Here is a 17,644-nt window from a genome sequence, read left to right as displayed (position 1 = left end):
CTGTGAGCAATGAGCATCCCACCCCCAACTCCCTCAGCATCAACCCGCTGAATGCGTGCGTAAAAGGCAAGTTTACCAAAACCGGTTGGCTGGGCGGTACACACACACACACACACCAACACACACTCACACTCACACATGCATCCGAACCGGTGGATGAACTTCAGCTGGATAATGGATTAACGCATCAGACAGATAGCCAGCAAGAAAAGAAAAAACTAAAAAAAAAAAAAAAACGCGCAGCATACTATGAGCTCCAGATGTCAATGTATTGGAAGAAAACACCCACCCACCCACGACGGAGTGACTCACAGTTTAAAGTAGTTGAATAAGCCGAGCGCCGGTGCGGACGGGGAGATATTCTGCGTGGGGTATCTGACTTTGTTTTTTCTGCTACTTAAGGCTCTCCCGACCCGTCGCTTTTTATGGGGAAGAGACGCGCTGAGCTCGAGCCGCCGTACGGAGTGACCGTTGCTGCGCGAGGCGCCGGTGCCAGATATGGATAGCGCGCGGGATACCTCAGGACGCCGGTGCGCATCTTCATAAAGTGCGACACTTGGAGACCGACGAGGCCTAAAAAAGAAAAAAAAAACTTCATTTGTCCCGAATCAAAGTTGCTGACAAACGAAAGAAAGGACGAGAGAGAGGGGGGGACACACAAGAGCTGCTCCGGAGCCGACGCAGCAGTTTAGCGAGAGTAGTTAGAGAGAAGCATCCAAAGTACTTTTTTTTTTTTTTTCTACAAACGTTCACAGGAAGCTTTGAAGTAGACAAGATGCGTCAAGAGGTGGCGGGGAGATTTCAGATGCTGCTCGTGCTCTGGTCGGTGCTTCTCCTGAGTTTAGGTACGGGCTTTCCTACCAGACACAGGAACGTGGCCCACAAGGTGAGTTTACCTCTCACTTTCTTATGTGTTAGCTTTTTTTCTCTCTCTTTCTTTTTCTCGGTGCATAGAAAGTTAAGCAGATAGGTTTTGAAAAAGCAGCGACGTGTTGAAGTCACACCTGCAGCTGAGAAACCGTTATGTTTTGGAAAATGAAACTAAATGAAACTTTATTTTCATATCACTGCTCCATTTATCAATATAGTTCATTTTACAATGTATTAATATCAATACAAACGCTACCGAAAAGTGTTAATAAAGTTCAAATATGTACTAAAATCTATTAATAGCATAAATGTTATGAAGTACAAAACACACTGCTATAAAGTACTTACATAATACTTATATTAGATTAACATTGTAATCTAGGCTATAATTTGATATCATTTACAATGCATCTTCTACCATTCATTGTGCACTTATTTTGTTTACTATCTGGATATTGAAGAAAAAGTTGAAACTGCTGCAGTCAGCCACTTTCCTCTATCACTGGTTCAATCAGTAAATTTAGCTGAAACAGCATGTTGCTCTCTTTTGTTCCACTTCTCTCTCCATGTATAGTAAGGTCTGCCATCACTGGGCAAACACCCTGCTATAATAAATCTAAATTCCCTATACACACAGGCACACATGCACACACACACACACATGCTGTGCTGTGCTGTGCTGTGCTGTGTGTGGTGTGCGTCTTACGGGAATGTTTGTGTTACACATGACGTATTTGGATATCAAAGTCTGTTTGTGTGTGTTTGTGTCAGGGTTCAGTTTTTTCTCCTTTGAACTCTCTCCTTCTTGTGTGGCCTCCCATGGATGCCCTATTGGGATTCTCTCTCATCATCTCTCTGACTGATGTCAAAGCAAAAAAAAAAAAAAAAAAAACAGAGAGAGAGAGACAGAGATGAAAAAGAGGGCGGGAAGAAGAGAAGGGAATGATTAGTGAGGAGAGAAAAAATACACGCTGCTGCTTATGAGATTGTGCTTTTCATTCACCCAAAGGGCTGCAAGTTGATGACTGTGTACCTTCGCCTGTGACCTGCTGGATGCATGTCTAAGTGGTGGATGGAGAGGGGAGATTAGTGGAGGAAGAGCTAGAAAGAGGAGGGGAGGCTCAGTAAAGCGGGTGCCCGGTAACGAGATGCTTATGTAACCAGAATAAGGCGAACCCTCGGCATCTCTCACACTGGAGCCGGGGTCAAGTGTCATTCATCTGATTGTTTACATTGGTTCTTTATTGTGTTAATGTGGAATTTCCTGTTTGTGGTTTTACCCCCATCTCTCAGTAAAGGAGGAGGAGGAGGAGTTTGTGTCGAAGTGGCCTCTTTCCCAAATGTTGGGACCTGTTTGCCCTGTTTGCCCTGTCTGTTTTGTGTCCCCCCCCCACCTCCACAACCTCACCCCGATTTCCACCAAGGCATGCATTTGTTGTCCCGTTTCCATTTGCGAAAGATGGCGATCAAAGAGCGCCCATAGTTTATTGTTCTTCTGTAATGGTTTGGAAACAGCCAAGTGCAGGGGCCTTTGATATCTGCGGGCACATAAATCAGGGCTGCCACATCGCCTGCCTTCCCAGCCTGCCCCCCCCCCCGACCCCCACCTCCAAAGTCTACTGGATCCCATCACCTCTTCAGCCCATCCTGCCCCCACCTATCCCACCGGTCTCCTCTCCCCAACCTGAATGTGTGTCATCATCATCATCAGCAGCAGCAGCAGCAGCAATGACAGCAACCCAAAAATGGATCATTATTTGCAGTCACTTGAAAGGAGGACACAGTGTTTTGCCAAAGGGTCGGATTTGTCATTGATGTTTGTGGAGAGCCGGGCCGAGGTCCCCCGCTGCATCCATACAGTCTCCCCTGTTAAACACACTGCATGCCATCAGCCGTCGGGCCCTTTGATCAGAACAGGCTCACTACCGAGAGGAGGAGAGCAGGATCAGAGAAAACTGGGGGGGGGGGGGGGGGGAAGGAGGAGGAGAGTGATATACAGGGCGAAAGAATACAGGATCCAGATGTGTAACAAGACGAGATGAGGAGGGTGTGAAAGTATGTGGCCTCTCTCATGACTCTGGACTTAGCCCTTTTGTGTTTACGTAAGTCCTTACGTCGTGAGGTGCATGTGTGTGTGAGAGAGTTAGGTGTGTATGGTCTCTGCTGGTGATCAGATATGTCATGTCATGTATTCAGGCTCGTAACAGGCCGGTAACAGGGTAAAATGGAGCATCATGCTGGAGGATTGTGCCAATAAAGGTTCATACCAGACAGCAACACCATAAATCAGGTGTTAGATGAGAAGCTAAAGTAAGAGGCTTGTGTTTCTTGCCTCACAGACTCAGAGAATAATGTTGGTTGGTCTTGGATTTCAAAAGTCATTATTGGACTTCGGAGCAGTAAGAGTTGTTGTTGGTGAGTTCAAAAGAAAAGAAACTGACGTTTTAAATATGGGAGATGCTCAAAGTGTTGACTTTCTGACTTTCAATCAATTGAGAAATAAGCACTAGCTAATTAGCTGACTGACTATTTCACTGTTGATGCAGTCAATTAATCTTTCAGTATATAAATTGTCAGGCAGTATTGGGTTTGACATCTTCAAATGTCTTGTCCAAAATCCAAAGGAGACAGAGAAAACAGCAAATACTCTCTAGTTCAAAGCTTTATTTATTCCTCGGTAAATGCATATGAACGACTTATTAATTACCAGAATAGAATAGTTACTACTAATAATTGATTTCCCTGCTGTTTCAGCTTAAAACTGGACTCAAACAACCTTAAATCTATGCAATCTGTGTACACTGACTTCAAGGTGTTAACATGTACATACCTCTCTTTTATCTTGTTACACTACTTTCAATATTTTGTCTTAGCATGTGTTAGAAATGCCTGTCAAATGTGTTCAGTGTGTTTGATGCTGAGTGGTCGTGGCAAAAAAATGTTGTAAATAGCGGGTTTCGGATTTATCGAAATATCTGTAATATTTGCACACATGTTGCAACAAACAGTGTATGAAGTTACAGAGAGAAAGGCTAAACATCCTCACAAGGTTATCTACTTGTCACCACCAGTTTACAGATATCTGGGGAGGGGGCCAACTCTTCATCCATCATTTATCATGCTTGACGGGGCTTCTCCTCTAAACAGGCATTATGTGTTCACATGCTTGGATTTGACTGACCACATAACTTCTTTATGGGACAATCACAAGCAGTCAGTGAAAAGTACGCCCTGTTCTAGAGGCCATAAGTATAAATCATCAACCGACCGGTCATTAATTCAGACATTTCTTCTCCTCTTTAGCCCTCTAACTGCCACTGGTTTGTTCTGAGCAGACCACAAGCTGGCTCAGCTCCAGACTGCCCAATCATATGTTTATGCCACTTTAGCGTATTCAGGATAATATAGAGTGAATAGCAGACAAGGGTTCATTAGAGTCTGGTTAGGTTTGGTTTTGACCAGTGTCAGGAATGAAGTGAATGTGTGTCCTGTTAGAAGTGAAACAGACAAATGCACACTAGAGGATCAGACCAACCAAAAATCAATTTTCAATGACTGTGCTCCGGATCCACTCCACATATCTACAGTTCCCCCCACTATTATAATGCCATCGGCAATCACCATCAACCTCGGAGATCAATGTTTCCTCCTGCTGGCCCTCCTTCTTAGTAACTGTAAAACCTGAAAGGTCAAATTAAGTGGTGGCGGCAGCAGAGCAGGTTCAGACACTTGCACCAGCCCAGGGGTCCCACGCCTCCCAGGCCCTCTCATTAAAGCTAAAAGAGGATCTCTCTGGCACAGGCCCCTCTTTGTCCACCGCCTGGATGCCATGACTGTTGTGGGAAAAAAAAAAAATGAAATGAACGAAGGCTGGTTGGTCACTTGGCTGGTTAGTTAGATGCCTCAGGGGCTTTTAGGAATTGCTGACCAAGCTGTGAAGTGGTAGATGGTTTCAAGGTTTCTTCCTGGAAACAGAGCACTAATTGTTTCTATACTCATCAATGGGCCACTATAAAAGATGGACCTGTTTTGTTGTTTGTATTAAAATAGCCACTGGCTTTTGAATATGTGCCAGTGGCTACTTTAGGCCTGTCTCATCCGCCCTTGTTCTTTGCGTTATTGAGGGTTGTGCCTGCACAGTCAACAAGGCTGCAAAACGCATTCATTTTGCTCCAACAGAGTTATTGTGTCTGCTTCATATAAAAACTCCATAATTTATACAATGTCTGAATGTGCATTGTCCACTAGGGTCATGGCCACGCTGCCCACAGCGGTGGAGTCCAGTATGTCCCTGAGACGTTGGAGCAGCAGAACCAGGTACAGAGTTTGCTGCCTGAACCACACAGCCACCAGAGGAGGTGGTCGCACCCACAGCACCGCTCCATCGGCGTCCTTCCACAGCCGGAGCCTGAGGAGGAGACCAAACCCTTCATCCTGGATCTAAAGAACTTTCCAGACCTGGCCAATGCTGATATCAACTCACAACAGAACCCCAACATACAGGTGAGTGGGAGGAGAGGTGTATTTGGTGACAAAAATGGGCACTCTTCTTATAATTAAAATTTAAAAGCTGAGCTGGTAACACTGCACAATCTAAACCCGTAACAAAAACATAGGATAGTGTCGTTTGTCTGCTTAAGTCAGGAACCAAGATTGGGGGATTATGGGTTAAATAAACTTTTGATGCAACGAAGTTTGGGTAGTTTTGTAATTTCTTGTAGAAAGTGATTTATTTCCTTAATGTAAAACAATCAACAATCTCCTAGTCTAATTTCAGAGACCCAGCCAGCACTGTTCTTTGGGTTTTTTTCTTCGCTACGATTTAATTAAAGGCAAGGGGGATCTGTAATCATAAGTGTTCATTAAGTCCTCATCATCTCCGTCTAAATTGTTAAAAAAAAAGTTCAAAAAGTTGTTCTGTTTAACTTATCTCAGGGCAGTTATGCAACTCTGGTCAGTGTAATCAGGATGTGGTTGGAGGGACATAATGATGCCAGCCTATTTCTATATCAAATACGGAGACTGATGAAATTTCTGATGACTTTTCATGTAGCATACAGACCAGATGTACTGTTCTCTCATTGAAAGACTCTGCTACACCAACGGCCAAGGATATGCTCAACTAAGACAAATGGAAGCATATAAATTTATCATATTTCTTTCCTAACTATGAAATTAATTTCACAATGGTTACGAAAAGATTTCCCCTGTAGTCTCCCTGCTTGCCTGGTCTTCACATCATCCGAACCGGTTCCCTTGGAAGTACTGTAGCATCTAGGATGAGTCATGTTGAGGTAATGAGAGGTAGTTATCCAGAATAAATGCTCAGATTCTCTCCCTGAGAGGACTGTTTGGTTGGCTGAATGCTCATGCTCACGTCTGGCTGGCTGACTTAGATCTGGGGAGAAGGTACGCCTGCTAAAATAGTCCGATTTGAGATGGTTGATTTTTTGAGAAGAGCTTGTAAGTTAAGCCCTAAAGCTTCATGAAAGTATTATTTGCTCTGCAGTTTCATGATGACACGTAAAGCAGACAAAATAAGTGAAAGATTGGACAAACTCTTGTGTTGTTTGTCTGTGATACCACTTTTTGCGGACTTGATGTGCTCATTTGTGACCCCTTCTCTCCTGCTGTGTAGGTTACCATTGAGGTGGTGGACGACCCTCAGATGGAGGTAGAGATGGACCTTGCCAAGGAAAAAGACTGGCTGCCCTCCTCGTCCTCCTCCCCCTCTTCCACGGTGGATTGGCTCGGAGGCAAGAAGCTTTTCTGGCCCCTTTTCTGGAGTTACACCGACGCCGACTCCAGTGAGGACAGCAACAGCCGGTCAGGCGTGGAGGAAACTGGCGAGGAAGAGGAGGAGGAAGATTACTCCCTGGATTATGGCAGCGAGGAGCCCTTACCCAGCGGAGTGGGCGGGGACTGGGATACTCGTTGGAACGAAGGCTGGGATCCAATGCAGAGCTACTATGGTAAGTTTTGCCAAGTGGTACAACTCGCTGTCTGCTAGAACTGCCACATGAACACAGCTCTTTAAATATCACCCCATCGTGGCTTTTAATAGTGTATCCTGCAGAAGACAAAACTGCAAAAAAAGAGGGAAAGTATGTCAATACAGTCACTCAATTTATCATATGAAAAAAAGAGAAGGAGATAACGTGGATGTCTGGAGGGAGAGACAGAGAGACAGAGAGAGAGAGAGGGGCAGAGTGAGAGGGAACAATGGAGAGAGGGGGAACAACAGAGTGGCTCAGGAAAGCTGCATGATAACTGCCTTCACAGTCAGAGAGAGCTAGCATGCCAGCAGGCGAGGCAGCATGAGCACTCGACCATCAGGACATTGTGGGTTATGGGCACTTTGAAGTCGACACTGGTCGTGCTGGTCGCGGAGGCCTGCCTTTTGAAGATGGGTCAGATGCGCTTGCTAATGGCAGCGTGAGGCCGGCACTGTTCCCTGGGACAAAACAGCCCTCTGCTTGTGGACAATTAGAGGGCAGATTGGGAACTCAGAATGACAGGGGCCATTCGGCCAGCCCTTTCATCCTTCCTCCGGGACCCCATGGGCCCCCCCAGACCCTGGCGGCCCTCACTGCCCTCTGCGGCACGGCCTTTTGAGCCAGTTCAAGAATTTCAGGGGCTTTCAGGGCCCTGCATAACTTTTACAGCTCTCTTCCCCCTCTTAATTCTGCCTTCTTCTGGTGGGAAAAAATGTTGTGTCTCAGCTTGCACAGACCACTAATTCAGTAGTAAAAACAGTAAATAATGAGAGAGAAAGAGGTAGTGTAGGTGTGCATATTGTAAAAGAAAGGGTGCAAAGACGGAGAAAAAGATAAAACTTGATGGACAGCACAGTGGGTAGGCGAATTTGTGTGAGTTCTCCTGTATATCAGAGTGCAGTCATGGGCTCACCACAGCCTCAAGCTTTCACTTGTCATAGAAATATGCCAGATAGAAAGGTGGGTACGACGGGGCTGCCTTTTGAAGGTTGTTGTTGTGTACAGACCTCTGCTGTTGCAGTGTCATATCAAAATGTGGTAGTAGGTGTTTGAAGTTTTCCCTCTATAACCCTTCCTCTATCCATCTGCCACCATATAGACTTTATCTATTCAAGTGTTGTGCAGCCAGAAAAGGGCAACAATGCCTATTAAGTGGTCACATCTAAAGACTCGCTGAACATAAATCAAGGATGTCTGCCTCAGCTTCTTCTTGTAATTAAGACTCTCCTGAGACCTCATTCTCGTATGGCCACATGGCGAGCTGGCAGCGCCCACAAAGTAAAATTGGGTGCTCGCTACACCCAGACTGGTATTTCTGCACCCACCTCGCCTTTAATCAAGAATAACTTGTTTTCAGTGTTATTAACACCACAAGGAAACATGGTGCGGAGGCGGACAGCCACAGCACAGCTTCTCTCTCTCTAATTTTACTAAAGCCTTCTTAAAAAGAATATGGGTTTGCATGGGAAAGGTTAGACCAGGAGAAAACTGTCATTTATATGGACTGAGACGGTTTAGAAGGAGCAGGGCTCACTTCAACCAAAAGCTGTAAGATTTTTCTTTTCCTTTTTTTCCCTTCATATTTCCCTTGTGTTCATAATCCCTGACGTCCTCTTACCTTGTTGAATTGATTTGATGCTTATTCGTAGTAGAACAGACTACATTTTGACCCATATGTAACAGAATGATAGTGACCATGTTTGAATTTTCCTTTTCCACAGAGAAGGAGACAGACGAGTGGACTCCCTGGTCTCCCTGTTCAGTGACCTGCGGACACGGTGAGAGGAAGAGGACAAAGTCTTGTGGCTACTCCTGCACTCTGACAGAAGCCTCTAAGTGCGACTTGGAGCCTTGTCCTGGTGAGATTATACTTTTCACTATAAGAAACAAGGCCAGGTTACTCTACTCTTTTGTCACGCTGATGTCTCTGCTGCTTGTTAATCTTGAGCTTTTTCTCTCTTCTTTTTCTGTAGGAGATGTCAACACCGTAGTTGAACCTTTCCCTTTCGACATGGAGAATGGCACAGAGCCATTTGGAACAGGTGAGTTTATCTGATGATGACTGCTCTATGACATCTCTCATTAATGAACAGGATCATATTTTAAACCATTAACTGTAGGCTCTTTATACAGTCCACAATGTTACTAAGCATTTATTTTGATTTACAGCATTTACATAACTAGTCAATAGAACCTCTGGCTTTCATTGTAATGGAGATGTTTCATGATGCCAATAACAACTATAACTCACAGTTTAATGTGGTGTCACCTTTTCACACAGATGTGGACAGCTGTGAGAAGTGGCTCAACTGTAAGAGTGAGTTCCTGCAGAGGTACCTCCACCAGGTGTTGGCTGAGCTGCCCAGCTGCCCCTGCTCCTACCCCTCTGAAGTGGCGTACACCGTGGTCAGCGTCTACGACGAGCACCATGCCCGCCAGTTCCGTTGGCGCGACGCCAGTGGCTCTAAAGAACGCCTGGACATCTACAAGCCTTCGGCTCACAGCTGCATCCGCTCAGCGCTTTCTGGTGACTCGTCTACTCTTGCAGCGCAGCACTGTTGTTATGACGATCGCGGGCGGCTGATCACGCGGGGGAAAGGCGCAGGTACGCCTAACCTCATCAGCACTGAGTTCTCACCTGAGCTACACTTCAAAGTGGATGTGCTGCCTTGGATCCTGTGCAAGGGAGACTGGAGCCGCTTCCATGCGGTGCGGCCTCCCAATAACGGGCTGAGCTGCCCAGAGAACCCCCATGAAGACGTGTTCATGAATGAACTGGAAGAGGCCAGGGAGTACTGAGCGACCACAGCCAAAAGTACCACTTCACTCAGAGAGTCAGAGGGCCCAATCCTAATTTGAGAGGAGACAGACGACCTTAAAAATCAAGAAATATTACATCTAAACCGTGCATCAGCCATTTATCATGCATCGACGACTCGGAGGAAATGCACATTTGCGATTGGTCAATTTGTGGGGTTTAGAAATGATGGTGATGTGTGGCTGTCTCAAGTTAGGATTTGGCACAGTGTCCTGACAACAGGCTCAACTGAACTGAACTGAATTACATGAATGGAAAAAAATGCAGTGTTCTCCCAATGCTTGCCAACCTGTTATACATCTGGCATGACATCAAGCTCTCTCTTTATATTCAGTACACTCTCCTGGGTGCGTGTAAGCATGATGCCTGCTAACAGGCTTTTTTGATGGTGTCCTGGAGTGCTTGTGATTGACAATAGCAACATATGGTAAACATCCTGATCATGCTTCTTGTAGGTTTTTACATTTGGAAATGTATGAATATGGGCTGCATTGATTGAAAGAAACACATACATGGGCAGAGTCCGACAGATGAATATCCCAACTATGCTGCTACAATATAAGATTCTTCAGGTTCAAAAGGTATGAAGGGGACAGGACATTACTAAACCCAAAAGATGCCACATGCATTCAGAGTAATGTACATTTTAGCCAATCTTTTGGGACAAAAAAATTGGTAATAATAAAATAATCTGGGTTGTGAACCAGTGAGGTAAGCTAAAAATAATTTCAAACTTTCTGTTGTCATTATGGAGCTTGCTAGCGAGAATTATGAGACTAGCCTTTAGGCAGTAATGCTACAGTAACAGCACATTTGATTTCAAATGTTTTGTCACACAGATTGACACACACATGCGTTTCCTCACACCATCTTCACAGCCAGGAAAATATATGATCCGGGTGCCAAAGAGTTAAAAAATCAGACTGTTGGTGCCTGTGTAACTCCAGCCTCCTAAGTCTCTTTGGTGCAAATGTAGGAAAAACATTCAGTTCTACAGTGAGTAGATTGTGCTCATAGATGTGTCTCTACAATGTTCTCAGGGGGACTAACTGACAATGATAAACAAATTTCATTTACCTCGATAATGGAGCACTATTGGACCTTGTACAAAGTGTATTTGGGTAAAAGATTAGCATGGGGTATCGTGTGTGTAATCCAGATTGGAAGTGGTGAAGAGATAATGCTTTGAGCAGTTTCTGAAAGTATTGGGAACCCTTACAATCGAATCGATGCAGAGATGTCATTGCTGTTTAAGCTGTTGGCTTAGGGTCTTTGGGTTTATGTACAGAACTTGATTGGATAGAAAGGATATTCCTGCTCAAATAAACATCCCTGAGAGGCAGTCAGTCTTTTAGCCACCATTAGGTAGCCTATACTACAAAGGATTGATGAGGCTAATGTCTTAGCATTTTAGCAGTAGTTGTGTAGTGGTAGTAATCTTAGACCTACCAGGAATGGCCCTTTCTATCCAGTCTGATTTTATGGATGTTCGCTCCAAACCTTTTTTTCAGGAATTCTGCTTCCACATATGTATATGCAGACGTGCATTTACATTTTGGAATCACCGATTTTAAAGGAAGGCACTTTATTTAAAGTATGTATATGTGTGTATATATATGCGATATATATGTATACACACACACGCATACACACACAAATGATATATCAAATACTCATGTTTGCCATTTGTTGATGATAGTGTAATTGTGAAGGGAAACTCGCCAGAGATGCTGCATTGTTCTATGAAAGTGCGTATATCAATTGTTCTGTTGAGAAAAGCATGATCTTTTTGTGATTTCTGAATCTAGTATTACATATATGGTGTTGTACAGTATTTATTTGTCTGTTCTCTTTTTTTAAGTTTGTTGAAGCTTTGAAATGACTATACTCAACATGGTGCACTAATCGGACTGAAAAATGAAGGCACCCATTATCAAAAGGGAAACCACTTGCCTCATATCACTTCATACAGCAACATTAAGTGTGTGTTTCATTTTATGTTGTACTGCAGTGCTCTATGAAAATGTTGTTGCAATTATGCTGATGAAATATATATATAAAGACTTGCATTCATCATCTGACTTTTTATATGTGTCGTTTTTTCCCCCCCCTGCGCGCTGTAGGCTAGATATCGTGTAGCAGAGCCAAGCATAGCATAGTACTGTTGAGCGAAATTCCTCAAAAACAACCGAGTAGTTGTACTCGTTATTGACTGACCAAACTTTTCTGCACCTTTCTTTTCCAACAAGGCAGGTACAGTGTTCGCAGCATTAAGGCAGCCAATAGATACAGGCCATACAGTTTCCTCTTTCATAGACACCAAATGGCTGAGACTTCCCCATGTCAGGACATCAGCACAGAAGAGTTTTATATTAAAGGGATAGTTGAGCCTTTTCTGCAGTTCATAATATTTGGATCACCATGTCTTTTTAACTACAATCAACTAAGACTCAGCAGGTAAACAGCTAGCCCGACTCGGTCCAAAGGTATCAGAATCTGCCGACCAGCACCTTTAAAGCTCACTAATTAACACGTTTGTTTAATCAGTCATAATGTGGGGAGGACTCTCTGGATACTGTTACCATCAAATGAAGCGAGACACGCCATTTCCTCATTTCCAGTCTTTGTGCTAGGCTAAGCTAACTGGCTGCTGGGAACAGATTTATATTTGCGTGGACAAAAAAGTGCAATCAGTCTTACTAAATTCAACTTTGAGTAAAAGCAAACAAATATATTCTAATTGGTCAAATTATTCCTTTAATTACTTCCACGACCATCAAAAGTCCCTTTATTAAGTGCTGAGTGACTTGTCCATCAAGGTGCTTGTGGTAGCTTCAGCCTAAATGCTGAACTGTTTCATAACCTGTGCATAATAGGTTGTGGTTTTGTGTGTTAGTGTTTGCCTTGATGAGAAGTAATGGGCACAAGACCCTAATTATTCTTCCGTGTTACCTTTTTCCTTGTGTCGTTACAGGGTTCAATTAGCTCTCACGAATGAGTTGTTTAGCCTGTTCGTTAGCAGTGGGTGCATTTGCTGTTTGAACCAAAGGCATCAAACGTTTCCTCAGTTTACTCTATTTTATCGTCTGTGTGTTCTCAGTCTAGCTTTGGTTTTCTTTATAAGTTCAATTCACATCTACAAGTCAAAAGTCATACTAACATTTTGTGTCCGGCCTCTAAACAATCGACCGCAGCCTTTTTAAGCCATGTGTGCTTCGGGATTTACAAATGTGCTTGTGGGAAGTCCTCTGGTGGTGAGTCACGGTTTTCATGAATATAATTTTCAGTAGTGGTTTTGGGCTCAAAGTTTTAAGTCTGTCCAAAGAGCAGGATGGATGGAGCGGCCTTTCAATTCAAGTTCTAGAAAAGGCCAAATCAAAATCAAGATTTCCCACTTGACCCGTTAGAAAAAATAGCCATGCTGTACCACAACTTTAACCTTTTAAGCTCCTGTATGCTTTAACAACCACCATCACTGTCATCCATCTACACCGCCGGGGTTTCTAGGTTGATCTATTTCTACAATCATTTTGTCTAAGGCTATACTCTTTCTAGAGGATTAAATAACACTGAGATTAAAAGTTCAAAGGTCAGGGTAATGCAAATCCATAGGCTTAGGCAATCCAAATACTCCTCTGAGATACTCTAATTCCAGTAGGTCATGGTGTCTATCCTTCACTTCTGCTCTTGTTGACCCATGAGAAGAGAGAGAGAGGAAAAACAATGGCTATATGCCTTTTCTGATTGAACATTAGGTCAGAAATGGGACACAATTAGCAGAGGATGTACTAATGTTATGGAGATAGAAATCCATCCCTTCGTTATGTATACACTGTGTTATGAACGATAAGGAGCTTGGTAGGTTTACTATGGTCCTTCAGTGATTTCCTATGTTGACTACAGATGAGTGCTGGGTGGAGGGTAGCCAGACACATGTTGACCACATTGCTGCCGCAGAATAACAGATAAATAACCGCAGATGTGTAGACAGAGGAGAAAGCCGAGAGAGGGAAAACAGAAGAGGGAGGAAAAAAGGAACATAAAAGAGAGAGGAGGTTTCAAAACTCTGTGGCTAAAAGATGTTATCTGAAATATTGAATGAAGCAAGAGTTTCCAGGCGGATGCGTTTTGAAAAACCTGGGTGAATACACTTCACAGCTCGCGGAGGGCATGTTCATCAACGTCACTTAGGGAGTGCGCTGTGGTTATACAGAAGCTCAAACTCGCCAAAAGTCAATGTGGTGTTTTCGAACTTGCGTCAATCATTACACACTCAAAATGTGAAAAGATTTGATTTGCCATGCACGGCCCTGAGCCCCTGCTTCACCATGCACCTACACGTTAGCCAGTGAACGTGTGTGTGATGTGATTCATTCCTTTAGTTATAGCGCTGGTGGCCCAGGCCTCATGCCAGTGCTCGGTGGTTACAGATCTGTTTACTTTTGTAGGCTGGCAGGAACATGAGATTTCCTCTGGGTGTACTGCGGCTGGTCAACCTGCAAACAGCATGGCCCTTCAAGTCCCTCGCTGCTCCCGTTACACGCTGTCTCGTCCCCCATCCTCCCTCTCCCTGTGGACGACTTGCGATGGGGGCAACCCCACGTTCACACAAAGGGCCCATAGCAGTGCATGAAAACCAGCCGTCACTGAAACAAGCACAGTATTAATGCTCACAAAAACGTACGTGCTTCAGCTGCTCTACCTACAGGACTTATATGAATGCCAGTGGATCTTAGGATCTAATGGATTATCTGGAGTTTGACTTATCCCATTCCTTGACCAGCCTGACACAGAGGAAGGCCTTGTTCTGAGATGATCAACAAGACTAATCTCAAAATGGAGCCTCCACCCATGAGATTGTTAGAAAACCCAGGAGTTAGAGCAGGAATAAAACTTTTGTTTTTTGTTGTTGCCCTAATTTCACCATCTGCATGTGAAAAGTGGTGAGAAAGTAAGACTGGCTTCTTTGTGAAGGTTCATATTACTTGTTAATGAACCAAAGTAGGCTGCTGGGCAAAAACTGCAAATGGAAAGGTCAGTTGTTGTAATCAATCTAAGAGGTGCATTGATTTCTCAGTTCCAACAGAAATATAATCCATGTCCATCCAACATCAACCTCATTTTTTTTTACAATGTCTAGTGTCAAGCTGTCCTTTCCTCCTTTATATTTTTCATGGTTCTCAATCTTGCAAACCAAGGACAGGCAAATTGTTTTATCAAGCAAGAACAATATTCCGCATGATAATCCCAACACTGGACATCAATATCCTCAGAGAAGTCTGAATAACTCACATTCTTTGGATGAACCAGACTCTACAAACTTTTGTTTGTTTACTCATGTCCAGTGGGAGTCTTAATTTTCTCCCTCTCCCTCTCTCTCTCTGTTGATAATATAATCAAAAGAGCAGCCAACACAATACCTTTGGACATGAGAGGGCCCTGCAGATCCAGTAGTACTGAGGCGGCAGACAGCCAGCCATAACAACATCAAACAGCCCCTAGCCTCCAGCGTTTACACAGAGCCAAGACCCTGGACCAAAAATATGATTGCACGTTCTTTTTAAGATAAGAATGCAGACAAGCTTGGAGGTTATTGCGAACAATATGTACAGGTATGAAGTGGCCCTAGTGATAGAAATGGCTGGATCATAGTAAACAAGTAGGAGGAAAGTGGTATTGCAGGTCAGGTGAGCTGCCCTGCATGCCTCAGATCAGAATGTGAGATCTTGTTTCTGCAGGTATGGTGGAAAACAAACACAGTCTCAGTGAATTGTGCTACAGGCACGCTTTCACACCGGGAAACATCACAATCGACCACTTTTGCCTAATGAGCCTCCAGTGCATGTTCTGCAGGAGAAGAGAGAGATGGGAGAGTTGTGGAAATTAGAGGATGCTGATAAAGACCGCCCCCTGCTGGTCAATATGACTAAATACACAGGCTTTAACGCAACCCTCTCTATTTGTCATAGACTGTATAAAAAAGGTCATTGCACATAAAAAAATACAACTCCTGCTACTCAGCCTGAAACTTTAACAACTTATTCAGAATAACATTAGGCCATACTCCAGAAACGTGGTAGAATTTATTATCCCTTAATATGTTTGAAAAAGTTATCTGCAGTTTTCAAGTTGTTGCATTTAAAATCTTAAATTAAGACCATAAATAAAAGAGCCCAGGGATGCTGAGGGCTACAACTCTCACTATGGGCTGATCCTACCATTATATTGATTATTAATGTATTTATTGCTTGTTCTATGAAGAAAGGAGGAATGAATTATCACCTTTCACAGCAAACATTTCGTCTAATTGAATCAAATATATTCAATATAGCAAATAGAAAATGAAATGTATAAATTCAGTTTTTCTTTCTTTGCCTCAGTAACTCAAAGAAACTAAATTACTGAAACTAAAGTAATTCATCAATGAAATGTTTTTACCCATTTATTATTTGCTAAGTTTGTCATCCGATGATCTGCAGGGATGAATAAAGATGAAACCAGAAATACAGCAACATGAACACCAATTCTCACCATACACACTTGGACTCATTAGAAGCTTGGTTTACCATATAACAATAATCCTAAAGTGTGTGTATATCACCACTGCTGCTCAGATTGGTATGCTGTTCATTGCCTCATGTCATGTCAGACTAAAGGATGTTAAGTATGTGCATGTTTAACAAGAGCCTCCTTTTTCATCCGTTAAAATGACAGCAGTGTTGCGTCATTGCTATAAAAGCTGTGCTCACATTTGCAGACCTAAATCAGCTAAAAAAAAAGCAGTCAGATCAGATATCCTGAAATATCTTTTAATCATATAGATCACCATATTTCTCCCCACAAATAGGATGCTACAGACCAATGCATCTGGAATTGAGGAGAGGGTGCATCAGGAGCGATTGGTTAATGAGAGCTAAAGCAACAACATGGAGTCTAAATCAGATTTTGTGCCTTTCACGCTCGCTTTGTCACACAGCCTTTTAGCCCTTTTTGGCAACGCAGGATGCGTTTAATGATCGGCCGATATATTTACACGAGCAAGCATAAAGTGCGTGTTTGATTCACAATGTCCATCTGCATCAGTTAGCCTATCACTCCTGAATGCATCTCCTTATCAAACCTATTCTGTGTTGACTCAGACAATTACCCTGTTATCCCAGTGCTCCTGGAGATGAGTGTAATTGAATCAACCATGAGAGGGTGAAAGCAGCTGTGATATGATGTGTGAAGTGCATCTAACTACGTAGTTCCACGCTCCGTTTGCCAATATTGATCCTATTTTCAGTCATGGAGGAATTCCCTTGCCTCTCTGGGCTGAAACTGATTGGTGAGGGATGAACTCGGAGTTGAGGCCAGTAGACTTTGGTTCAAACTTTCTAAAGTTGTGAAAACTCTAACTCACCTCTGTGCCACGGTTATCATGAGCCAACGTTTACTAGGTCTTACAGCGGACAGATGACACAGGCTTTATTCTGCTTTTAAAAAAGTAGCTTGGTTTTTGGGGACCTTATAGGCCTAGCTGAGACAATAGACAGAGGTCTTGATGTTTGTGTAACTATATGGATTTCAATGCAAAGCTGAATGATTCAGACCCAGGTTTAGGACATACAGACATCACAGATTTTATGTAAAACTCACAGATGTGAGTTAGGGCCAGTGCACATTAGGCCACCTATATTTCAACAGACACACATTCTTTTTTTTTTTTCTTAAAAAAGGGGTATTACTGGCAAAAATCTGGTTACGCCTACATTTCAAACATAAAAATATAATTTCTGGTTATAATGATTAAAACAGTAACCTTTAATACATTTTATGGTGTTTTCCCCTCGTAGCATACTTTGTTTTGCCAATGATGTGACACTGCAATAGAAAATGTTCCATTCTGCAGGTGTTATAATGTGTCCTCAAGGTGTTGCAATTTTTTGGTTGAGACGTTTTGGAGGGTTTCCTGCCTACA

At 43.2% G+C, this 17,644-nt stretch overlaps 1 protein-coding gene across 1 annotated transcript; it reads left to right on the top strand.

Annotated features, from left to right (window-relative positions):
* Positions 1-775: 775 nt before the first annotated feature.
* ism2b (isthmin 2b) lies at positions 776-9,665 on the top strand (the record flags this gene model as incomplete). The annotated part of the gene is made up of 6 exons (XM_084000886.1): positions 776-886; positions 5,119-5,373; positions 6,509-6,842; positions 8,588-8,725; positions 8,840-8,908; positions 9,148-9,665. The coding sequence occupies 6 exons, from the start codon at positions 776-778 to the stop codon at positions 9,663-9,665; spliced, it is 1,425 nt and encodes a 474-aa protein (XP_083857012.1).
* Positions 9,666-17,644: the final 7,979 nt, after the last annotated feature.

This window comes from Trachurus trachurus (genome assembly GCF_905171665.1).
Source record: "Trachurus trachurus genome assembly, chromosome: 24".
Lineage (NCBI taxonomy): Eukaryota > Metazoa > Chordata > Actinopteri > Carangiformes > Carangidae > Trachurus > Trachurus trachurus.
Note: the sequence above shows the minus strand (reverse complement) of the source record. Positions and strands in the feature narration are given on the sequence as shown.